The 20,400-nt window shown below is 36.6% G+C and overlaps 6 protein-coding genes, 1 long non-coding RNA gene and 1 pseudogene across 10 annotated transcripts; 3 read left to right on the top strand and 5 right to left on the bottom strand.

Moving 5' to 3' along the window:
• Positions 1–165: 165 nt before the first annotated feature.
• On the bottom strand, positions 166–2,898 carry AT1G64320 (myosin heavy chain-like protein; the record flags this gene model as incomplete). Of its 2 annotated transcripts, NM_001334155.1 has the most annotated exons (4): positions 2,854–2,898; positions 2,369–2,452; positions 1,205–2,255; positions 166–1,122 (listed from the first exon to the last, which is right to left on the bottom strand). In NM_001334155.1, exons 2-4 carry the CDS (start codon positions 2,385–2,387, stop codon positions 321–323), a joined length of 1,872 nt encoding a protein of 623 aa, NP_001319318.1. In that variant the 5' UTR covers positions 2,388–2,452; positions 2,854–2,898. The 2 variants fall into 2 exon arrangements, with proteins under 2 accessions (NP_001319318.1, NP_001322104.1); NM_001334156.1 differs by lacking the exon at positions 2,854–2,898 and having other exon boundaries at positions 321–1,122; positions 2,369–2,449.
• A 259-nt stretch (positions 2,899–3,157) lies between these two features.
• On the bottom strand, positions 3,158–4,816 carry AT1G64310 (Tetratricopeptide repeat (TPR)-like superfamily protein; the record flags this gene model as incomplete). Its single annotated transcript, NM_105105.1, has 1 exon — positions 3,158–4,816. One exon carries the CDS (start codon positions 4,814–4,816, stop codon positions 3,158–3,160), a length of 1,659 nt encoding a protein of 552 aa, NP_176613.1.
• A 7-nt stretch (positions 4,817–4,823) lies between these two features.
• Positions 4,824–7,803, bottom strand: AT1G64300 (Protein kinase family protein). 2 transcript variants are annotated; one of them, NM_001036152.1, is made up of 4 exons: positions 7,653–7,803; positions 7,467–7,578; positions 5,370–7,361; positions 4,824–5,289 (listed from the first exon to the last, which is right to left on the bottom strand). In NM_001036152.1, exons 3-4 carry the CDS (start codon positions 7,324–7,326, stop codon positions 5,093–5,095), a joined length of 2,154 nt encoding a protein of 717 aa, NP_001031229.1. In that variant the 5' UTR covers positions 7,327–7,361; positions 7,467–7,578; positions 7,653–7,803; the 3' UTR covers positions 4,824–5,092. The 2 variants fall into 2 exon arrangements, with proteins under 2 accessions (NP_001031229.1, NP_564829.1); NM_105104.2 differs by having other exon boundaries at positions 7,467–7,582; positions 7,653–7,774.
• A 2,441-nt stretch (positions 7,804–10,244) lies between these two features.
• AT1G64295 (F-box associated ubiquitination effector family protein) lies at positions 10,245–11,315 on the top strand (the record flags this gene model as incomplete). The annotated part of the gene is made up of 1 exon (NM_148626.2): positions 10,245–11,315. The coding sequence occupies one exon, from the start codon at positions 10,245–10,247 to the stop codon at positions 11,313–11,315; it is 1,071 nt and encodes a 356-aa protein (NP_683467.2).
• Positions 11,316–12,324: 1,009 nt separating this feature from the next.
• On the top strand, positions 12,325–13,691 carry AT1G64290 (F-box protein-like protein). Its single transcript, NM_105103.3, has one exon. It carries the CDS (start codon positions 12,381–12,383, stop codon positions 13,473–13,475), a length of 1,095 nt encoding a protein of 364 aa, NP_176611.1. The 5' UTR covers positions 12,325–12,380; the 3' UTR covers positions 13,476–13,691.
• A 1,519-nt stretch (positions 13,692–15,210) lies between these two features.
• NPR1 (regulatory protein (NPR1)) lies at positions 15,211–18,121 on the top strand. Its single transcript, NM_105102.3, has 4 exons — positions 15,211–16,022; positions 16,102–16,837; positions 16,946–17,149; positions 17,260–18,121. The coding sequence occupies exons 1-4, from the start codon at positions 15,462–15,464 to the stop codon at positions 17,538–17,540; spliced, it is 1,782 nt and encodes a 593-aa protein (NP_176610.1). The 5' UTR covers positions 15,211–15,461; the 3' UTR covers positions 17,541–18,121.
• Positions 15,748–15,961, bottom strand: AT1G08667. The gene has a single exon (NR_139474.1). It is a non-coding gene; the product is annotated as an other RNA (long non-coding RNA).
• AT1G64270 lies at positions 18,084–20,297 on the bottom strand (annotated as a pseudogene; the record flags this gene model as incomplete). Its single annotated transcript has 1 exon — positions 18,084–20,297.
• Between the last annotated feature and the right edge of the window lie 103 nt (positions 20,298–20,400).

Genomic DNA, 20,400 nt, shown 5'->3' with positions numbered 1-20,400 from the left:
TTTTTATGCCAGCACAGAAAACGTTAGATGGCTTCATTTTCCAATTATACCCCTCCGTGTTAGTTCTTATTACGCTTTTGCCACTGACTAACCGGTCAAACATATTTAGTAATATTTAGATTTTGACTTTTGTGATAGTAGATAAAACATTGTAATAATAAGTTTTACTTGTTGTTATTATGGCCAAAATACAAAAAATTTACAACAACCATGAATCCACGATCGTACAAGAAATATTTTACATTTTTGCAAGATATTAGTGAGTACAAATAAAGACATTTTTGTAAAAAATTGGAAAAAGAGTTACATTTTTAAAAAAGTTAGGTTTTAAGATCATCAACCTTTAAGATTGATTTCTTGAGTTGATTGTATCGATCTTGATGATAATCAACAAGAATACAGAGTTGTCTTATGGCTTCTCTCTTCTCTTCTCCTAAACTCAACAATTCTACTTCTCTTCCCTTCACCTTCACCTCTAGCTCTTTTATTCTCGTTTCAAATTTGCTCAAAACCTTTGCTAGTTTCAGTTTCTCTGTTCCTTCTTCCGCAAGCTTCTTCTCTAGCTTTGATAACTTCTCCTTCAACAATGTCTCTTGAGCTTCGCTGCATTCTAGCTTTGCGGTTAGAGTCTCTACTTCGCTCTTCTTCTCACTCACCCAAAGCTTCGCTGACTCCATCTCTTTCCCTATTCTAGCAACTCGGTTCGTGACTTCCTCTGCTTCTTCTAGTTTCTTCATCGCGGTTTCGGATCCTGTGTACCCTTTTTCCAATGCGTCTTTCATTTTATTGAATTGGGTTTCGAAAAACATCAAACTTTCTCTGTTTTCCTTGTTTTCTTTAAGCATGTCTCGTGTTTTGATATACTCGTTCTTGCTCTCTAAGTGTATTTGTTCAGCTACATGGATCCTCCTGTATAGTATCCTAATATGATCTTCTATCTTCATCCGGAAATCTTCAGCTAATTCTTCCATTTTCCTCTCTAACGCATTTGGATTCAGTTTCAAATCCCTGCTCGAACCAAATGACCAACGTTTCGATTGCTTCTGATCTTCAGCGAACTTGTCTATGGTGTCTTTTTGTTCTTTGAGAAGCCTCTGCTGATCCTTGATTTTTGCCGATAGCCTGCAAGAATAAACATTTAAAGCCTGAAATACTCAGAGAGCAGTGGATTACTTTGAAAATCAAAACACTTTCTGTTGTTTACCTGCGAATTATATCATCTTGTTCCTTGACCAATTTCTTCTGATCAGAAACTTCAGTGTCCAATTTCTTGCTCGCATCTTCCATTTCATGAGCGCTCTTCGTCTTCATCTCCATATGTAATGAATCAAGCTCTGAGATTCTTCTATGCAGCATCTGATTTTCTCCTTTAAGTTGGTCAATCTCTTCACTCAGTCTATTCCTCTCTTCCTCTGTTTCTTCTTTCAGACTTTTCAATTGCATCTTCGTCTCTGTAACTTCTTCTACTTTCTTCTCCAACTTTGCTTCAGATTCGTCTTTCTGGCTCCGCAATGATTCAAGCTCATGTTTCATACCATTTACCTGATCCATTAATCCCTTAACGCGTTCTTTCTCTTCAACTTTCGTAACTTCTAAATTTCCAGCCAAACCCGCATTTCGAGCACGAAGGAAACCGATTTCTTGTTCTAAATTTTTTAGTTGGCATTTCAAATCTTCGATTCTTGATGTTAAACCCAACTCACTATTCCCAAACTTGTTCACAAGTGTTGAGATCTCATCCCCTTTCTCTTTCAAAACCGATTCCAAACCGGAGATCTGAGATCTTAGCCCTTTGTTCTTCTCTCCTAATTGCTTACTTTCAGTAGCTTTCATCGCAATCTCTTCTTCTAAATTTCCTTTCCGATCACACTCAGCTTTTGCATTACCTAGCTCTCGTTCTAGCTCCTTCACACGCAAAGTCAATTCTCGTTGTTTCTCTTCAGCCTCATTCCTCAATGCCTCAATCTTGCTTTGAAGCTCACAAATATCATTTCCTTCCTCAACAACATTATCTATTTCCTCTGAAGAGTAATATTCCAAATCCGAACTCGATGAAGCAACACGTGATATCCCTTTTCTTCTGCCACCACTTTTCGGATCTAAATCTTGTTGGAAATTATCACATAGAGAATAGAGAGACTGACACTGCTCTTGAAGATCGTTAACAATCCCTAGAAGCTCTCTCTTTGAATCCCTTGGAATCCTGTTTTTGTTTTGGATGAACTTTAAAAGTCTTGAAACTTTCTTCTCCACTTCTGCAGAGATAAAAAGAGAACTAACAAAACCTTACATAAACAATTTTCAAAGACGAAAAATGATATTTTCAGCGATTTAATCTCCATTGAGCATCAAGTCAAGCAAATCTTACCTGTTTTTGCTCGCTCCATTCTTACGATCCTCGTTCTCGCCTCTGCATTTGAACCTTACCAAACAGAAAGATCAATAAAATGTCCTGCAAACACACAAAATAGGGAGAATCAGAAATGTTCAGTATCATATATATCCAAAAGGAAACCTCTGTCATTATTATACGTGACAATAATCTTTTGTTTATGCATTGATGGGAGAAATAATCTTTTGTCCTGTAAAATGGCAATGAACCACATATCTGATTACTTTTACCCCAAGAAAGCTTCACAAAAAACCAGAATAAGAGAACGATCTCACGTAACGATACAAATGGGGATCAATCAAAATAAAGAGACCACTGAAACGATTTCGATCAGAAAGACTGGAAAAAAGAACAAACTGTATTCTACGATTTACATTGTTTCTTCAAAATTAACCACACTTTCTCAACAAATTCACATTTCTTCAAAATTGACAGGAAAAAAAAAGATTTGAAAATATTACCAGGTGTGAGATCGAATAGTTGTTTCTTCGCCTTCCTTGGAAAGCTGAAACCAAACAATGATTTAAATCTAATTATGATTTTTAAATTAGAAAGAGAGAATTTTAGCAGAAAGAGAGAGAGCAATATTAGAAGATTGAGCTATATTAGAAGTTGTGATAAGAAGAAAAAAGGATAAATAAATTTAATGTAATGGTCTTTTTTGTTTACCAATATTAGAAGACATGATGTGTACTCAAAAATCCTAACCTTTTCATTTATATCAAAATAAAACCCAATCAAGCCATTACCTGTTGTTCTTGGCAGTTAAAACCAACTAATGCCTGGCAATTTCCCTCCATAGCTTTCTGATATTCCATCTCTAAGCCTTTCTACTTCATCCCATCTCCCATATCTTGCATACACATTAGAGAGCATCACTTTGTAAACACTTCTTCTCTCTTCTCCATTCTTGTGTATATTCTCTGCTACAACTTCAGCCAAATGAGTGTTCTCATGAACTTCGCAACATGACAATAGTGCTCCCAAAATTCCTGAATCAATTGGTTTTTGTAATGACATTACAAACTCAAATGCTTCTTCTAGTTTTCCTGCCATTCCCATTAGCTTAACCATGTAAACATAATGCTCTGTTTGCGGCTCAATACCAAACTCACTCTTCATCCTCTCAAAGATCTCTTGACCTTTGTTTAAAAGACCTGAATGGCAACAAGTACAAAGAAGAGCAGAGAAAGTGATCTCGTCCGGTATCAATCCCATCTCAAGGATCTCAGTGAACTTTTCAAACGCAGTGGAAGCAAAACCGTGCAAGCCAAGACCCAAAATAAGGGAGTTGAAAGAAACAATGTTTTTCTCTGGAATTCCTGCGAAAAGACTCATCGCGCATTTTAGAAGCCCACATTTTGAGTACATGTCTATAAGAGCAGAGCAAACCTTTATATCAAGTTCTAGTCCTAGTCGAATAACATAACTGTGCACTTCTTTTCCGGAGACTGAATCCGATAACTCAGCACAAGACCCCAATACAATCGCCACAAGAACACAATCTGGCTTCTTACCACTCATTCTCAGCTCAGCAAACAGATGCAAAGCCTCCTTGTGATTCCCGCATCTCGAATAACCAGTTATCAAAGAAGAACACGCAACTAAATCAGGCTCAGAGATGCTATTAAACACACTACAAGCAGAAGCAATGCACATGCATCTCGAGTACATGTTCACTAAAGCACAACCAACATAAGAATGAGAATCTAAATTGATTTTCAAGCAAAATGCATGAACAGACCAAGCAACGAGTAACAAACTAGGATCAATCAAACCACTTGTTAGGGCTACCATTGTATAACAATTAGGTTGGTGTCCTCGATGTTGCATCAAGTTAAACAAATTGATTCCTTTATCCCAAAATCCACAGCATCCATATCCAAGAATCATAACATTCCAAAGAGCAAGATCTGGATCTGGTATTGAACAAAACAACTTACTTGCTTCAACGATAAGTCCAGCTTTTGAATAAGCTTTAACAATTGCACTGCCACAAATTTGATCAAAACCAAGACCAGACACAATTGCAATCCCATGAATACATCTCAGTCCCTTTGTATCAAAACTCTCTGAAAAGCCACGAGCTAAGCACGCATAGGTGAAGTTATCAGGTCTTGTATCAGAACGCAGTATTTGAGAGAAGAGTGACAAAACAGTAGTAAATTGATGAGCTTTAGCATAAGCTCGAATAATAGAGTTCCAAAGGAAAACACTTCTCTCAGGAAATACGTCGAACAGTTTGCGAGCAGATATAAGATCATCGTTTAACGCATAGAATCTGGCAAGTTGCGTCGCGAAATATGGGTCGCGCGCGAGTTTGGACTTGGTAACAAAGCTATGCAGCTTCTGGGTATTCAATCTCGTTTGAATTTTCCTCGTGAACTCATAGATAATCAAACGTAACTGCGTCTGCGAGGCCATTACAGGTAAACGCAAAAATCCAATCTTTAATCGAGCAAAACTTCGAACATAGGAGTTCCAAAATCGGAATAAAGACTTAAGGCGAAAAAGGGTACAATAAAAATGTGAACTTGCAGAAGCTTAGAGAGAAGTATCTAACGAAAGCAAAATTTTACACATACAAAAAAAAAATGGTATTAAAGAGGTTAGACAAAAAAGGGTATGTTATGGGAACTAACTCTGAAAACTTTTTGTTAGTTTAAGATTCTTGAAAAAACCACGATGTGTGTTTCAAAGCTATGTAAGCTCAGAGTCTGAAGCAGGACCAGTTAGTTGTCTACGTCTTCCATGGCTCAGTGGACTCATAGGACTCAAAGGCAATCTTGTATCCTTGTTTGCTTTGTTGCTGCTGCTTCTTCCAAATGGACTTAGTGGTGATGATACTTTAGGTGTTGATCTCGGTTTTATAGGCGATGATCCTGGAGACCTTAAACCTGCAATTGAAAAGGATGATTAATCTATTTGGTTTGATCCATCAGAGAGCTTTAGTTCTATGTGGTTTGGCTTATCTGACCTGAGATTGAATTTCTTCTGTTTTTGATGGTGTCACCACTTTTCTTTAAAGCTGATGTCTTTTTGATTGGAGCTTCTGAGTAGACTGATCTTGTATCTGAGTATTCAGATATTGCATCTAAGCATAATGACTTAGTATACATTGGCATTGTTGTTGGTGGCTCTTCAACTACTGAAACACTTTCAGAAACAGATTCCCCTGCATCTGAATTCTCTTCTTTGTTAAAGTTTGGACTCATCTTCTCTTTCTCTGCAATCCTGTATGAGTAAAGCTGGAATGGTATTTGTGTCACTGATCCTGCGTGAGAACCTGACTCCATTGAGAACTTTTTCAAGAATCTTGCTTCTAAATCCCAGCAATCAACTAGAGGGTTTTGGATTTGAAGGTGACCGTGGTCCGGATTCACCACTAGGAACTTCTTGATGTAGCGGAGGATCCGGCAAATCGAAGAGAATGTTGGACGCTGACTCGGTTCTGAATGCCAACACCGTTTGATTAGACTAACAAGGTATTTTGGTGAAGGGAATGGGAAGAGAGGTCTCTCTCCCGTTCTTATGTTCTTAGCCATTTTATCGCCTTGAAGATGGTCATCTTCAAATGGAACTTTACCGGTTATAAGCTCAAAACACACCATAGCAAAGCTATAGACATCAGCTTTATGTGTAAACTTTGATCTTGGAGCTGTACCTTTGAGATCTTGTTCCATCTCTGCTAGAACTTCAGGTGCATACCATATTACAGGATCAGGTGTGGTTGGTCTAGAGGAAGCCCGAGAAAAAGACTGATTCTTAACTGAGGTTAAACCGAAACCCGAGATTTTCGCGTGGAAGTAACCTTCGGTGTGACTTCTCTCTTTCAAAAGAATGTTCATTGGATTCAAATCTCCATGGAAAATCTCATTTGAATGAAGATACTCCATCCCTCTCGCGATTTGAAGCATTATATCGATAACAACGGGAACAGAGAAAAGATATCTTCTTCTAGGTCCACAATTCTCCTTCATGTAGCTTTTCAAATCTTTGTGCATTAACTCCATAACAAGAGAACATTCTTTCCTTTCTTCATCATAGAATCCACAAAGGTACTGAAGTATATTCGAATGACAAAGCGATAACAGAGAAGAAATCTCTGCATTCAACGGCTCAAGATCACCGAAAAAATGTCTCAACACAAAACTATCCCCTAACCATTGAATCTCCTTGTACTGACCACCACCACCTAATCTCCTCCTCACTTGGTAATCCTTAGAACCAACAAGTATCGAACTGGGGAAGAGCTTACCATTAAACTGTTCTAGTCCCGTTAGTTTCTTCAACAGAAAATCAGCTAAACGCTTCTCAGTCTTGCCAATCTCATCGCTCTTGGACTTCCTCTTCTCTTGCAATGCCTCAACGAGATTCCACCTATCTTCTCTCCACGAATGCTCGAACCGTAAGCAAATATCCCTCGGTACCAAATACTGTTTCCCAAACCTCCACTGAAACAGCTTGGGATCATTCCACTCCCTATCATACTTTCTTGAAAACACAACTCTCCTCCTCTCCATCTCAGAAGGGTCAAGACCCGAAATCTCACCCGCGGTCTCGATGGCTTCGATCACAGCCGAAAAGTAACAAAGCAGATTATGTATATGAAACTCAACACAATCTTTGTTCTGATGAAAGTTGATAACTTTACCCCACCAATCTTTATTAGACATACAATTCCGAACATACATTTCGCCTTCTTTAAAAACTCGATAAAGCTCTCTCAAAGGCTGTTCAAGAGCTCTCCATTTAGTATGCTTCTCTTCAAGCTTCAAGTTGTGTCTGATCTCTTCGGCTACGGTGTTGAAACCCAAACTGAAAATATCTAACAACAAACAACATTGTCTTTGGTTGATTAAGATATCGTCTTGTAATACCATTAACGCGTTTAAGCTTCCTAGAACCTCTCCGATTTGCCTGAATTGCTCCATCACATATCACAGGCTTTCTCAATTTCTCTAGAAAGCTGGAATAAAAAGAAGAAAAAATTCAAGCTTTGAGAAAACCATTGATAGATATGATTCATAAATCTAGATCCAGCAATATAAAGGTATGGAGGGACAAAAAAAACCTGAAATGAAGATCCTTATTTTGGTTCAAGGATTTATGAATTCTCTTGGAATATATGAAATCATAGGATTGACTAATCGAATCAAACCAAAACATCAACAATCTTCTCCAACCTGACTATGAATCCATCTCAAAATTAGGGTTCAAACTATAAATTCGAAGAGAAAAATAAAAAATCGATCTTTACCTGTAAAACTTTGAATCAGAAGAAGCTTCAAAAGAGAGAGAGAGGGAGAAAAAGAAATAAATTTCTTCTCTTCTCTTTTGGGTTGCTTCTAAAATTTTTTCCCCACAGGTTTTCGCTGTCTCTCTGTAACGGTTTTGCAGACGAAGCTAAATAATTTTTTCCAGGACTTTTTTTTTTTGTTTGATCAAACATCAAAGTGTTACGTTTTCGTCAGATTTTTTTTTTTGTCCGCATTATTTGGGAACCATTTTATGAAGTGTTCCCGCGAGTTTCGTCATAATTATTAATTAATTGATTTTGTACTTAATTAGAGTTTGATTTAAGTTAAAAAGGTAACAATTAATAATAACTACGGTGTGTTTCGGTCCGACGTTTTATTCACTTTTTCGATCTATACGTCGTCGTTTTATGGTCTCGACCTTAATCCATTTTGACCATTTTATAATTTTTATTTCCCAAGTCTTCTTAACAAAAACAAACTAATAAATTAAGGCTGATTCAGACCAAAATGAAGATAACATTAAGGCTGATATTAGTCTATTATTTGAATTCTTTTACGCATTTGAATCTTTGACCTTCCAACTAGAATTTGAATGTTTAACTTAAAAAACAAGAGTAAACCAGTGAGGTTTGTTACTTTGTTTAAAAGAAAAAATGACTATTTTGGAAAAAATTGTAAGAAGCAAAATTGAAGATAGAATCTTCATTTGTAACGTTAATTATACTTCATATGCTGGTTTAATGTACTTTAGTTGGCAAATATATCGGCAATTCTTAACAACAAATAAACGAGTAACAAACACATAGAACAAAACAATTCTTACCAGGCCAAGTTTGGAAGGGCAACATATAGATATGGCTTCCCCAATCTGCTTCATTGATGGGTCTTGGCATACAACCGATTCGCGGAGCGGTCATGGGTGGATTTTCACCATTGGGAAAAGATTGTTTCATTTAAGATTGAAAGGTTCACGTCGTTGTTTATCACCGCTTCATGCAGAACTAGACACATTAGTTTGGGCCTTAAAGTGCTTAGTAGACTTATCAATCAAGGAAGTCTTTGTCAAGACGGTTTGATCTTATCTTATCACTATGGTTAATACGCCGGAGGATTGGCCCATTTTTGCATCAGAGTTAAAAGATTTTGAGTGTTTTAAGAATCAACTTGTATCTTTTAATATTATGCATGTTCCCCGTACTAGTAATATCCGAGCAGACTATCTTGCGAAATATGCAAGAATTCGCGGATTTTGTTTTTCCCATGTAAGTTCAACGGTTCCCGATTGGTTCTCTTTAAACGAGAGCGTTTATCCGTAGAATAATATATGGAGTCTTAACCGGAAAAAAAAAGAAGAATTGAAATCATTAGTTGTTATACTCTATACAAGTCAATGTTCGTATCATTTTTAAGCTATGTATTCAGGTGGATGTTATTAAAAAAATGCTACGTTTAGGTAATTAGGTTGAAGATAGAAATTTTGAAGATAAAAAAAAAGAAGATCATTAGTTTGCAATTCGCAAGATATGATAAAATAAAAGTTTACATAGTTGATTATCTTTCCTTCTCTCACATTGTTTTGCACATATCTCTAAAAGCCGTGGAGGATCATACACGTTATGATCACACAAACTTTATTTTTTTTGCTCAAGTTTCTGATGAGAGGATCGATGAGAACTTCTTGATACAAGAATCTGACCAAAAAAAAAAAGGTTTCTACCTTACTCTTTCTAGGTGTGTGAAATAGTATTCCCTTCATCAAAATTCATTTTTACTATCTTTAGAATCAGAATATTCGTTTCGCCAGAATTAGAGAGATATCATATGAGTTACTATTAGTCTATTACTAATTGGCCAAATAAAAAATAGAGTATAGGCCAACAAATGTCTTCAGTGATTTGATATTTTTTTTCATAAAGCTAAAATATTTATTACTTAATGCTCTTTTAGTGTGATGAAACATTTAACATAAGTTAAACTGGAGTTTTTACTTTTAATTTTAATAAATTATATATATGAAAATTTAAAGTACTAAACTAAGAAAGAGAAACATATAGGTGCAAAATGGAAATCACTAAGTTTAATTAAGAAATCTGCTGAATGATGATATAAGAACAAACTTGCTAATTTTTAAAGAAAATGGATGTTGATTGAAAAGGAAACACTTTGTATATGATATAATGAGTGGTAATCTATTAGAATAAGAAAAAAAACACTATAGAAACCCAAAGATTGTTGAATTTTGATGTCAAAGAATATATATACAAAATGTTGTTTTCTAAGTCTAGCTATTAAATTACTGTTAATTTGGTTAAAAGTCAAAAGAGAAACTTTGGGCTCAAGGTACTACAAGTAACCTAATGAAATATTTTATATATATTTTTATCTGGGACTGGCGAAGAAAAAGGAAAACATTAATGAAGATTTTATCTTTGGTTAATTTGCTTGTTTTGGGACTAGCGAAGAAAAAGGCAATTTGTGATACTTATAAACACTTGTATATTCATCATCGTCGGTTCTCTACCAATCCTGATTTCTATATATCTCATTCACTGATCGTGCTCATCTCTTTCTTTCTTTTTTCCAATAAGATCATGAGTTCTCCGGTGATAAATCAGGACACGATCCAAGAGGTTCTTTCTTATCTTCGGGGGTCCGAAATCGGAAAATTGAGGCTCATCAATAAAGAGTGCAACAAGAGAAGCTACGAGTCTTGGTTTGTCAACCTAAATCTCCATCGAACCAACAATATCTCTGGATACTTCCTAGAACGCTACGAAAGAGGATACAAACTTGATACCAGTTTTTTCCATGAGAGGAGAGATTTGGATAACAAAGGAGTCTCCATCGATTTTCTGCCACAAGGAGAGGTAAAGATCAAAGCTTGTGATGCACGTCATGGGATATTGCTTTGTTATAATGATACAAGACCAATACCGGAATACATAGTCTGCAAACCAACAACAAAACAGTATCAGATCATACCAAACCCAAAAGTGAGGAGTTGTGATAAGTCATTAGGTCTAACGGTAACCGGATTGCAGCCTTTCCGGTATAAAATATTTAGGCTTTCGAAATCGCCTGGTATGACTCGGAATCTCAGAACTTTTGCGTGCGAAGTTTTTGATTCCGATTCGTTTATGTGGAAGAGATTAAAAAATTTGCGTCTACCGAGAACAGACGGTCTAATTCTTTCAAACCCGGTACAAGCTTCAGGGTTCTTGCATTGGAGATCATGGAACCACAATGTGATCCGGTTATGTCCCAAAACCGAAACTTGGTCTTTCTTACATACTCCAAACGTTGGTTTATTCCCAGAGTTAGTCAGCTACGAAGGGAAGCTAGGTGTTATTCGTCACTGGATAAACAACAATCAAGAAGATGTTCACAGATTATGGGTTTTAAAGAGCAGTTTTGAAAAGTCGTGGGAAAAAGTGAAAGATATTGAAAGCATTGGAGTAGAGCATATTACGTGGATACCAAGCAACGACGTCGTAATGCTTTCTAGTTGGGATCATGTTTGCCTCTACAACTTAAACACAGAGAAGTTAAACTTAGTTCATACAAACAAGGATTTTGCCTCTTACGTTTGTTTCCCCTTTTGTTCTGATTACGAGAGGGTTGATCTGGACGGAAGAAGAAATGGACCGACAAATGCAAACTAGTCAACAAGGCTCAACGTAGGGCATAAAATAATCAACAAGGCTGTAGGAATATTTAATTTTTTTTTTTGGTAGGGATAGGAATATTTAATTTTGTTATATGGTTTTGTGCTTCTTAAAAGCTTAATGCAAACATTGTTATATGAATATATTTATAAGCAACAAATATATGGACAAAACACGTAAGATGTTACTATTGTTCAGTAACACGTATGTATGTTATTGAGATTATAAGTTTTCATTCATGTCCTAACTAGTCATTTTTGGTATCCTTTAAATCAGAATCTTCCCCTAACTATAGTACTAATTGATCCCAAAAAAGTGTGGGCCAAAAACTTTCTTCAGTGTTTATATATTGTAATTTAACTAAAAAAAATTATTAGTTAGTGTGATGAAACATTTAACAAAAGTATAACTAGAGTTTTTTTTCTTCTTTTAATTTCAATATATTATCTTAAAATTTAAAATTACTAAGGAAACTAAGAAAGTACTAAGATAACTAAGGAAATAAAAAGAAAGATAAATCTATGGAAAATGGAAATTACGTAAGTTAATTAGAAATTAAATCTGCTAAACAATGATAATCTTTTTTGTGCTAATTTTTATAAGAAAATAAATTGGCCAAAATGGTGAAATTGACTTGTGGATTATTATACAAGCTGGATGTTTATTAAAAAGAAAGAATTGTCAATTATGATAGAAACATTATTATATAATGAGTTGTTAATCTATTAGTAGAAAAAAAAACAATTAAAATCCAAAGATTGTTGGGTAAAAAAAAAAGTTGTTTCCTAAGTCTAGCAATTAAATTACTGTAGATTTGGTTAAAAGTCTAAAGATAAAGTTTTGGCTTAAGGTATCACAAGTAACATTAATCATGAAAGATTTTATCTTTTGGTTAATTTGTTTGTTTTAGGACTAGCGAAGAAAAAGGCAAATTTTGATACTTTCCTTAAACAAAGAAAGGATATATAAACACTTTATTCATCATAAGTTGTTCTCTACCGATCCTGATTTTTTCATTTCTCATTCAGTGATCGTGCTCATCTCTTTATTCCCGACAGGATCATGAGTTCTCCGGTGATAAATCAAGACATGATCCAAGAATTTCTTTCTTATCTTCCGGCGTCAAAAATCGGAAAATTCAGGCTCCTGAATAAAGAGTGCAACAAGAGAAGCTACGAGTCATGGTTTGTCAATCTTAATCTCCTTAGAACCAATCGTATTTCGGGATACTTCATACAACACTACATAGTAAAAGGACACGAACTTCGAACCAGTTTTGTCCATGAGAGGAGTGATTTACAAAACAATGGAGTCTCCATCGACTTTCTGCCACCCGGAATGATAAAGATCGAAGCTTGTGATGCAAGTCATGGGATATTGCTTTGTGTTAAGTATACAAAACCATCACGTGGATACATAGTCTTCAAACCAACCACTAAACAGTATCAGGTCATACCAAAGCCAGAAGTGAAGGGTTGGGATATGTCATTGGGTTTAGCGGTAATCGGATTGAACCCTTTCCGGTATAAAATACAAAGGCTTTCGCAGTCTCGGCGTATGTGTATGTCTCGGGGTATCTACCATTTGAATCACAGAACTTTTATGTGCGAAGTTTTCGATTCTGATTCGTTTACCTGGAAGAGATTAGAAAATTTGCGTCTACCAAAAACAGACAGATTAATTTTTTCCAACCCGATACAAGTTTCGGGGTTCTTGCATTGGATATCACGGAACAACAATGTGATCCGGTTTTGTCTCAAAACCGAAACTTGGTCCTTCTTCCATACTCCGAACTCTGATGTTTTCTCAGGATTAGTCAGATACGAAGGGAAGCTAGGTGCTATTCGTCAGTGGACAAACAAAGATCAAGAAGATGTTCACGAGTTATGGGTTTTAAAGAGCAGTTTTGAAAAGTCGTGGGTTAAAGTGAAAGATATTAAAAGCATTGGAGTAGATTTGATTACGTGGACTCCAAGCAACGACGTTGTATTGTTTCGTAGTAGTGATCGTGGTTGCCTCTACAACATAAACGCAGAGAAGTTGAATTTAGTTTATGCAAAAAAAGAGGGATCTGATTGTTCTTTCGTTTGTTTTCCGTTTTGTTCTGATTACGAGAGGGTTGATCTGAACGGAAGAAGCAACGGGCCGACACTTTAAAAAAAAAATAAAAAAAATGGGCCGACAAATGCAAACGTAGTTGACAAGGATCTCAAGTCTCAAGTCTCAATTGGCTCGCTCATTGTGGGGCATAAATATATCTAGTGATGTTTAATTGTTTTTTATAAGGTAAAAAGGAATATTGAATTTTGTTTCTTAGGTTTATGTAATAATACCAAACATTGTTTTATGAATATTTAATCTGATTTTTTGGCTAGTTATTTTATTATATCAAGGGTTCCTGTTTATAGTTGAAAACAGTTACTGTATAGAAAATAGTGTCCCAATTTTCTCTCTTAAATAATATATTAGTTAATAAAAGATATTTTAATATATTAGATATACAATAATATCTAAAGCAACACATATTTAGACACAACACGTAATATCTTACTATTGTTTACATATATTTATAGCTTACCAATATAACCCGTATCTATGTTTTATAAGCTTTTATACAATATATGTACGGTATGCTGTCCACGTATATATATTCTCCAAAAAAAACGCATGGTACACAAAATTTATTAAATATTTGGCAATTGGGTGTTTATCTAAAGTTTATCACAATATTTATCAACTATAATAGATGGTAGAAGATAAAAAAATTATATCAGATTGATTCAATTAAATTTTATAATATATCATTTTAAAAAATTAATTAAAAGAAAACTATTTCATAAAATTGTTCAAAAGATAATTAGTAAAATTAATTAAATATGTGATGCTATTGAGTTATAGAGAGTTATTGTAAATTTACTTAAAATCATACAAATCTTATCCTAATTTAACTTATCATTTAAGAAATACAAAAGTAAAAAACGCGGAAAGCAATAATTTATTTACCTTATTATAACTCCTATATAAAGTACTCTGTTTATTCAACATAATCTTACGTTGTTGTATTCATAGGCATCTTTAACCTATCTTTTCATTTTCTGATCTCGATCGTTTTCGATCCAACAAAATGAGTCTACCGGTGAGGAACCAAGAGGTGATTATGCAGATTCCTTCTTCTTCTCAGTTTCCAGCAACATCGAGTCCGGAAAACACCAATCAAGTGAAGGATGAGCCAAATTTGTTTAGACGTGTTATGAATTTGCTTTTACGTCGTAGTTATTGAAAAAGCTGATTTATCGCATGATTCAGAACGAGAAGTTGAAGGCAAATAACTAAAGAAGTCTTTTATATGTATACAATAATTGTTTTTAAATCAAATCCTAATTAAAAAAATATATTCATTATGACTTTCATGTTTTTAATGTAATTTATTCCTATATCTATAATGATTTTGTTGTGAAGAGCGTTTTCATTTGCTATAGAACAAGGAGAATAGTTCCAGGAAATATTCGACTTGATTTAATTATAGTGTAAACATGCTGAACACTGAAAATTACTTTTTCAATAAACGAAAAATATAATATACATTACAAAACTTATGTGAATAAAGCATGAAACTTAATATACGTTCCCTTTATCATTTTACTTCAAAGAAAATAAACAGAAATGTAACTTTCACATGTAAATCTAATTCTTAAATTTAAAAAATAATATTTATATATTTATATGAAAATAACGAACCGGATGAAAAATAAATTTTATATATTTATATCATCTCCAAATCTAGTTTGGTTCAGGGGCTTACCGAACCGGATTGAACTTCTCATATACAAAAATTAGCAACACAAAATGTCTCCGGTATAAATACTAACATTTATAACCCGAACCGGTTTAGCTTCCTGTTATATCTTTTTAAAAAAGATCTCTGACAAAGATTCCTTTCCTGGAAATTTACCGGTTTTGGTGAAATGTAAACCGTGGGACGAGGATGCTTCTTCATATCTCACCACCACTCTCGTTGACTTGACTTGGCTCTGCTCGTCAATGGTTATCTTCGATCTTTAACCAAATCCAGTTGATAAGGTCTCTTCGTTGATTAGCAGAGATCTCTTTAATTTGTGAATTTCAATTCATCGGAACCTGTTGATGGACACCACCATTGATGGATTCGCCGATTCTTATGAAATCAGCAGCACTAGTTTCGTCGCTACCGATAACACCGACTCCTCTATTGTTTATCTGGCCGCCGAACAAGTACTCACCGGACCTGATGTATCTGCTCTGCAATTGCTCTCCAACAGCTTCGAATCCGTCTTTGACTCGCCGGATGATTTCTACAGCGACGCTAAGCTTGTTCTCTCCGACGGCCGGGAAGTTTCTTTCCACCGGTGCGTTTTGTCAGCGAGAAGCTCTTTCTTCAAGAGCGCTTTAGCCGCCGCTAAGAAGGAGAAAGACTCCAACAACACCGCCGCCGTGAAGCTCGAGCTTAAGGAGATTGCCAAGGATTACGAAGTCGGTTTCGATTCGGTTGTGACTGTTTTGGCTTATGTTTACAGCAGCAGAGTGAGACCGCCGCCTAAAGGAGTTTCTGAATGCGCAGACGAGAATTGCTGCCACGTGGCTTGCCGGCCGGCGGTGGATTTCATGTTGGAGGTTCTCTATTTGGCTTTCATCTTCAAGATCCCTGAATTAATTACTCTCTATCAGGTAAAACACCATCTGCATTAAGCTATGGTTACACATTCATGAATATGTTCTTACTTGAGTACTTGTATTTGTATTTCAGAGGCACTTATTGGACGTTGTAGACAAAGTTGTTATAGAGGACACATTGGTTATACTCAAGCTTGCTAATATATGTGGTAAAGCTTGTATGAAGCTATTGGATAGATGTAAAGAGATTATTGTCAAGTCTAATGTAGATATGGTTAGTCTTGAAAAGTCATTGCCGGAAGAGCTTGTTAAAGAGATAATTGATAGACGTAAAGAGCTTGGTTTGGAGGTACCTAAAGTAAAGAAACATGTCTCGAATGTACATAAGGCACTTGACTCGGATGATATTGAGTTAGTCAAGTTGCTTTTGAAAGAGGATCACACCAATCTAGATGATGCGTGTGCTCTTCATTTCGCTGTTGCATATTGCAATGTGAAGACCGCAACAGATCTTTTAAAACTTGATCTTGCCGATGTCAACCATAGGAATCCGAGGGGATATACGGTGCTTCATGTTGCTGCGATGCGGAAGGAGCCACAATTGATACTATCTCTATTGGAAAAAGGTGCAAGTGCATCAGAAGCAACTTTGGAAGGTAGAACCGCACTCATGATCGCAAAACAAGCCACTATGGCGGTTGAATGTAATAATATCCCGGAGCAATGCAAGCATTCTCTCAAAGGCCGACTATGTGTAGAAATACTAGAGCAAGAAGACAAACGAGAACAAATTCCTAGAGATGTTCCTCCCTCTTTTGCAGTGGCGGCCGATGAATTGAAGATGACGCTGCTCGATCTTGAAAATAGAGGTATCTATCAAGTCTTATTTCTTATATGTTTGAATTAAATTTATGTCCTCTCTATTAGGAAACTGAGTGAACTAATGATAACTATTCTTTGTGTCGTCCACTGTTTAGTTGCACTTGCTCAACGTCTTTTTCCAACGGAAGCACAAGCTGCAATGGAGATCGCCGAAATGAAGGGAACATGTGAGTTCATAGTGACTAGCCTCGAGCCTGACCGTCTCACTGGTACGAAGAGAACATCACCGGGTGTAAAGATAGCACCTTTCAGAATCCTAGAAGAGCATCAAAGTAGACTAAAAGCGCTTTCTAAAACCGGTATGGATTCTCACCCACTTCATCGGACTCCTTATCACAAAAAACAAAACTAAATGATCTTTAAACATGGTTTTGTTACTTGCTGTCTGACCTTGTTTTTTTATCATCAGTGGAACTCGGGAAACGATTCTTCCCGCGCTGTTCGGCAGTGCTCGACCAGATTATGAACTGTGAGGACTTGACTCAACTGGCTTGCGGAGAAGACGACACTGCTGAGAAACGACTACAAAAGAAGCAAAGGTACATGGAAATACAAGAGACACTAAAGAAGGCCTTTAGTGAGGACAATTTGGAATTAGGAAATTCGTCCCTGACAGATTCGACTTCTTCCACATCGAAATCAACCGGTGGAAAGAGGTCTAACCGTAAACTCTCTCATCGTCGTCGGTGAGACTCTTGCCTCTTAGTGTAATTTTTGCTGTACCATATAATTCTGTTTTCATGATGACTGTAACTGTTTATGTCTATCGTTGGCGTCATATAGTTTCGCTCTTCGTTTTGCATCCTGTGTATTATTGCTGCAGGTGTGCTTCAAACAAATGTTGTAACAATTTGAACCAATGGTATACAGATTTGTAATATATATTTATGTACATCAACAATAACCCATGATGGTGTTACAGAGTTGCTAGAATCAAAGTGTGAAATAATGTCAAATTGTTCATCTGTTGGATATTTTCCACCAAGAACCAAAAGAATATTCAAGTTCCCTGAACTTCTGGCAACATTCATGTTATATGTATCTTCCTAATTCTTCCTTTAACCTTTTGTAACTCGAATTACACAGCAAGTTAGTTTCAGGTCTAGAGATAAGAGAACACTGAGTGGGCGTGTAAGGTGCATTCTCCTAGTCAGCTCCATTGCATCCAACATTTGTGAATGACACAAGTTAACAATCCTTTGCACCATTTCTGGGTGCATACATGGAAACTTCTTCGATTGAAACTTCCCACATGTGCAGGTGCGTTCGCTGTCACTGATAGACCAAGAGACTGAAAGCTTTCACAAATTGCCCTCAAATCTTCTGTTTCTATCGTCATGACTCCATATCTCCGACCACTGGTCATGAGCCAGAGCCCACTGATTTTGAGGGAATTGGGCTAACCATTTCCGAGCTTCTGAGTCCTTCTTTTTGATGTCCTTTATGTAGGAATCAAATTCTTCCTTCTGACTTGTGGATCCAGCCTGCTTCACAAGGCTCACCAGGTTGTAGTCTCCAAAAATATCATGGAATTGTAAGCAAAAACAATCCAGACAGAACCTGTGATAGACCCAAGGTTCTTGCCACAGTGATCCGGGTTCGTTAATAACAGCAACTATGTCCGGGTGAGGACTGGAGACGAGGCAAACGTCTTTCCTTTGTGTTACCTTCTCTCTGATATTAGTGAGAAACCAACGCCAACTATCAGTGGACACTTCTTTGGTAAGCGGAAAGGCAAGCGGGAAAAAGCAATCATCAGCGTCGAGTCCTGAGGAAATCATCAATTTCATAGGGTACTTGCCGTTCAAGTCTTTTGAATCCACTATGATCAGAGGTCTACAGTGTTGAAACCCTTCAATGGACTGTGGAAACGCCCAAAACGCGCCACCGAAGGATGCAAATTCAGGATTAGGGAAAAGCTCATATTGCAGTCCACAAGTAGCCCATTAGATGAGTGAAATGCAGCCAATTAGTTTAGGCAATACTCTGAAACTCTGATCTTTGATTACTTCCTGTTCTGCTGCCCGCAGCTTTGAAGTTTTAAGCATGTCACCAAACTTTTCAACTCTGCTGTTAGAGTGGGTTGTACCCTGATCAGACACTCAATCTCTTCTGCTGCAAATTACAAGTTGAAGTTTTCCGGCTTAATAGAACAACAAGTATGTGGACCAACTACACTTAGTTATCTTAACAAGTCCATGTTCTTCTATTCAATCTGCCCGACGCGACCAATTGCATTTCCATCTGATGCATTTAAACGTATACTCGTCCTTCTCAATCTCTTGTACTACACACTTTTGCTGCCCTCTAATGGAACACCAGTCCACCGCCTTCTTCAGCTCATCCCTATCTTTAAAACACAACCCTACACGCAATTCATGATCATCAATCCACAAACTAGACAAAGTACACTGTTTTGAAGCACTCGAATCAACAACACCTTTACTTAATAAGCACGCATACGGTAATACCTCTAAGCCTGGCACATTCAAACCTTGTGTGCATCATCTGAACCCGAGTTTTTATCCGTTATTTCTCCATCCCCACCTCCACGAGTGCTACCATTTCCGAAGTCAGAATTTTCCTCGTCTTCAATCCACCCGTTACTGTTACCCACTCCCTGAACCTCTAAACCATTATCTCTCTCTACTTTCACAGATGCATGTGACACATAATCAGTAGCTTCTTGGGGTTGTTGCGTCCTCTGTGTATTCGAGGAACTAGCGGGATATTCTATTACGGATGAACAAGCAGCATGATCAGTAACATTATCAGATGTCGATTTCACTTCCAAATACAACTCCACATTTCTTATAGAAGGATGATAACTTGGAACTTCAAGCATAGTCTCCAAACTAGTGTCGTTCACTACATGAAGAAGTAGATAGATAAAGAGATCCGGTGAAACAACTACAGGATACCTACCAAAATATATTGAACACTGATTTCTGCAGCTGCAATCCAAAAATTGGATAAAGACCATTCAACAATGTACTTAACGCAGTCTTTTGCCTAACCTTGACCGTTTTAGGAGTGGATCCTTCATAGTAAACACCATCAGGACCATACTTGGTAGAACCTTTCTCTCAAGGTTTCCATCGCCATGACCATAACAGTCCTGCAGTGAATTCTAAGAAAAATGTAAAAAATTTTGGCCTAAACTCATAATTCTTAACATACGAAACCATGGAGAACTCCATGTCTAAAAAATAAAGGCTAAAGCTTTTTGGCGACAGAAGCAGATAAATCCATTCAAAACACATAAACTCTAAACAATAAACAGTGATACTCAATACTAAGACTTGTAAAGGTCTACGTAACTCAAAACTGGAGAATTTCAGATCGGGTGTGGCAGAGAAGCTTGGATTTTGCAAGAACTTCAACTAATTTCGCCTGTCGCTGAGGACTTCTCCGGTGACGAAGCCACTTGTCACCGATGACGAAGACACCACCTAACTTTTTCATATGCCATAAATGTCACACCTATTCGAACAAAAATAAAATAAAGTACAATTGGGCCGAAAGAAGAAAGCCCGTTTTGAGCCCGTTT

The sequence above is a fragment of the Arabidopsis thaliana genome, assembly GCF_000001735.4.
Source record: "Arabidopsis thaliana chromosome 1 sequence".
Lineage (NCBI taxonomy): Eukaryota > Viridiplantae > Streptophyta > Magnoliopsida > Brassicales > Brassicaceae > Arabidopsis > Arabidopsis thaliana.
Note: the sequence above shows the minus strand (reverse complement) of the source record. Positions and strands in the feature narration are given on the sequence as shown.

What these genes read in the sequence shown, in the direction of transcription:
- AT1G64300 (NM_001036152.1), bottom strand. Translation starts at nt 7,326, where the DNA reads ATGGAGCAATTCAGGCAAATCGGAGAGGTTCTAGGAAGCTTAAACGCG. An exon ending in CAGAAGAAATTCAATCTCAG is followed by an intron (nt 5,290 to 5,369) that starts GTCAGATAAGCC and finishes TTTCAATTGCAG; the next exon opens with GTTTAAGGTCTCCAGGATCA.
- AT1G64290 (NM_105103.3), top strand. Translation starts at nt 12,381, where the DNA reads ATGAGTTCTCCGGTGATAAATCAAGACATGATCCAAGAATTTCTTTCT.
- NPR1 (NM_105102.3), top strand. Translation starts at nt 15,462, where the DNA reads ATGGACACCACCATTGATGGATTCGCCGATTCTTATGAAATCAGCAGC. An exon ending in GCTCGATCTTGAAAATAGAG is followed by an intron (nt 16,838 to 16,945) that starts GTATCTATCAAG and finishes TCCACTGTTTAG; the next exon opens with TTGCACTTGCTCAACGTCTT. An exon ending in AAAAGCGCTTTCTAAAACCG is followed by an intron (nt 17,150 to 17,259) that starts GTATGGATTCTC and finishes TTTTATCATCAG; the next exon opens with TGGAACTCGGGAAACGATTC.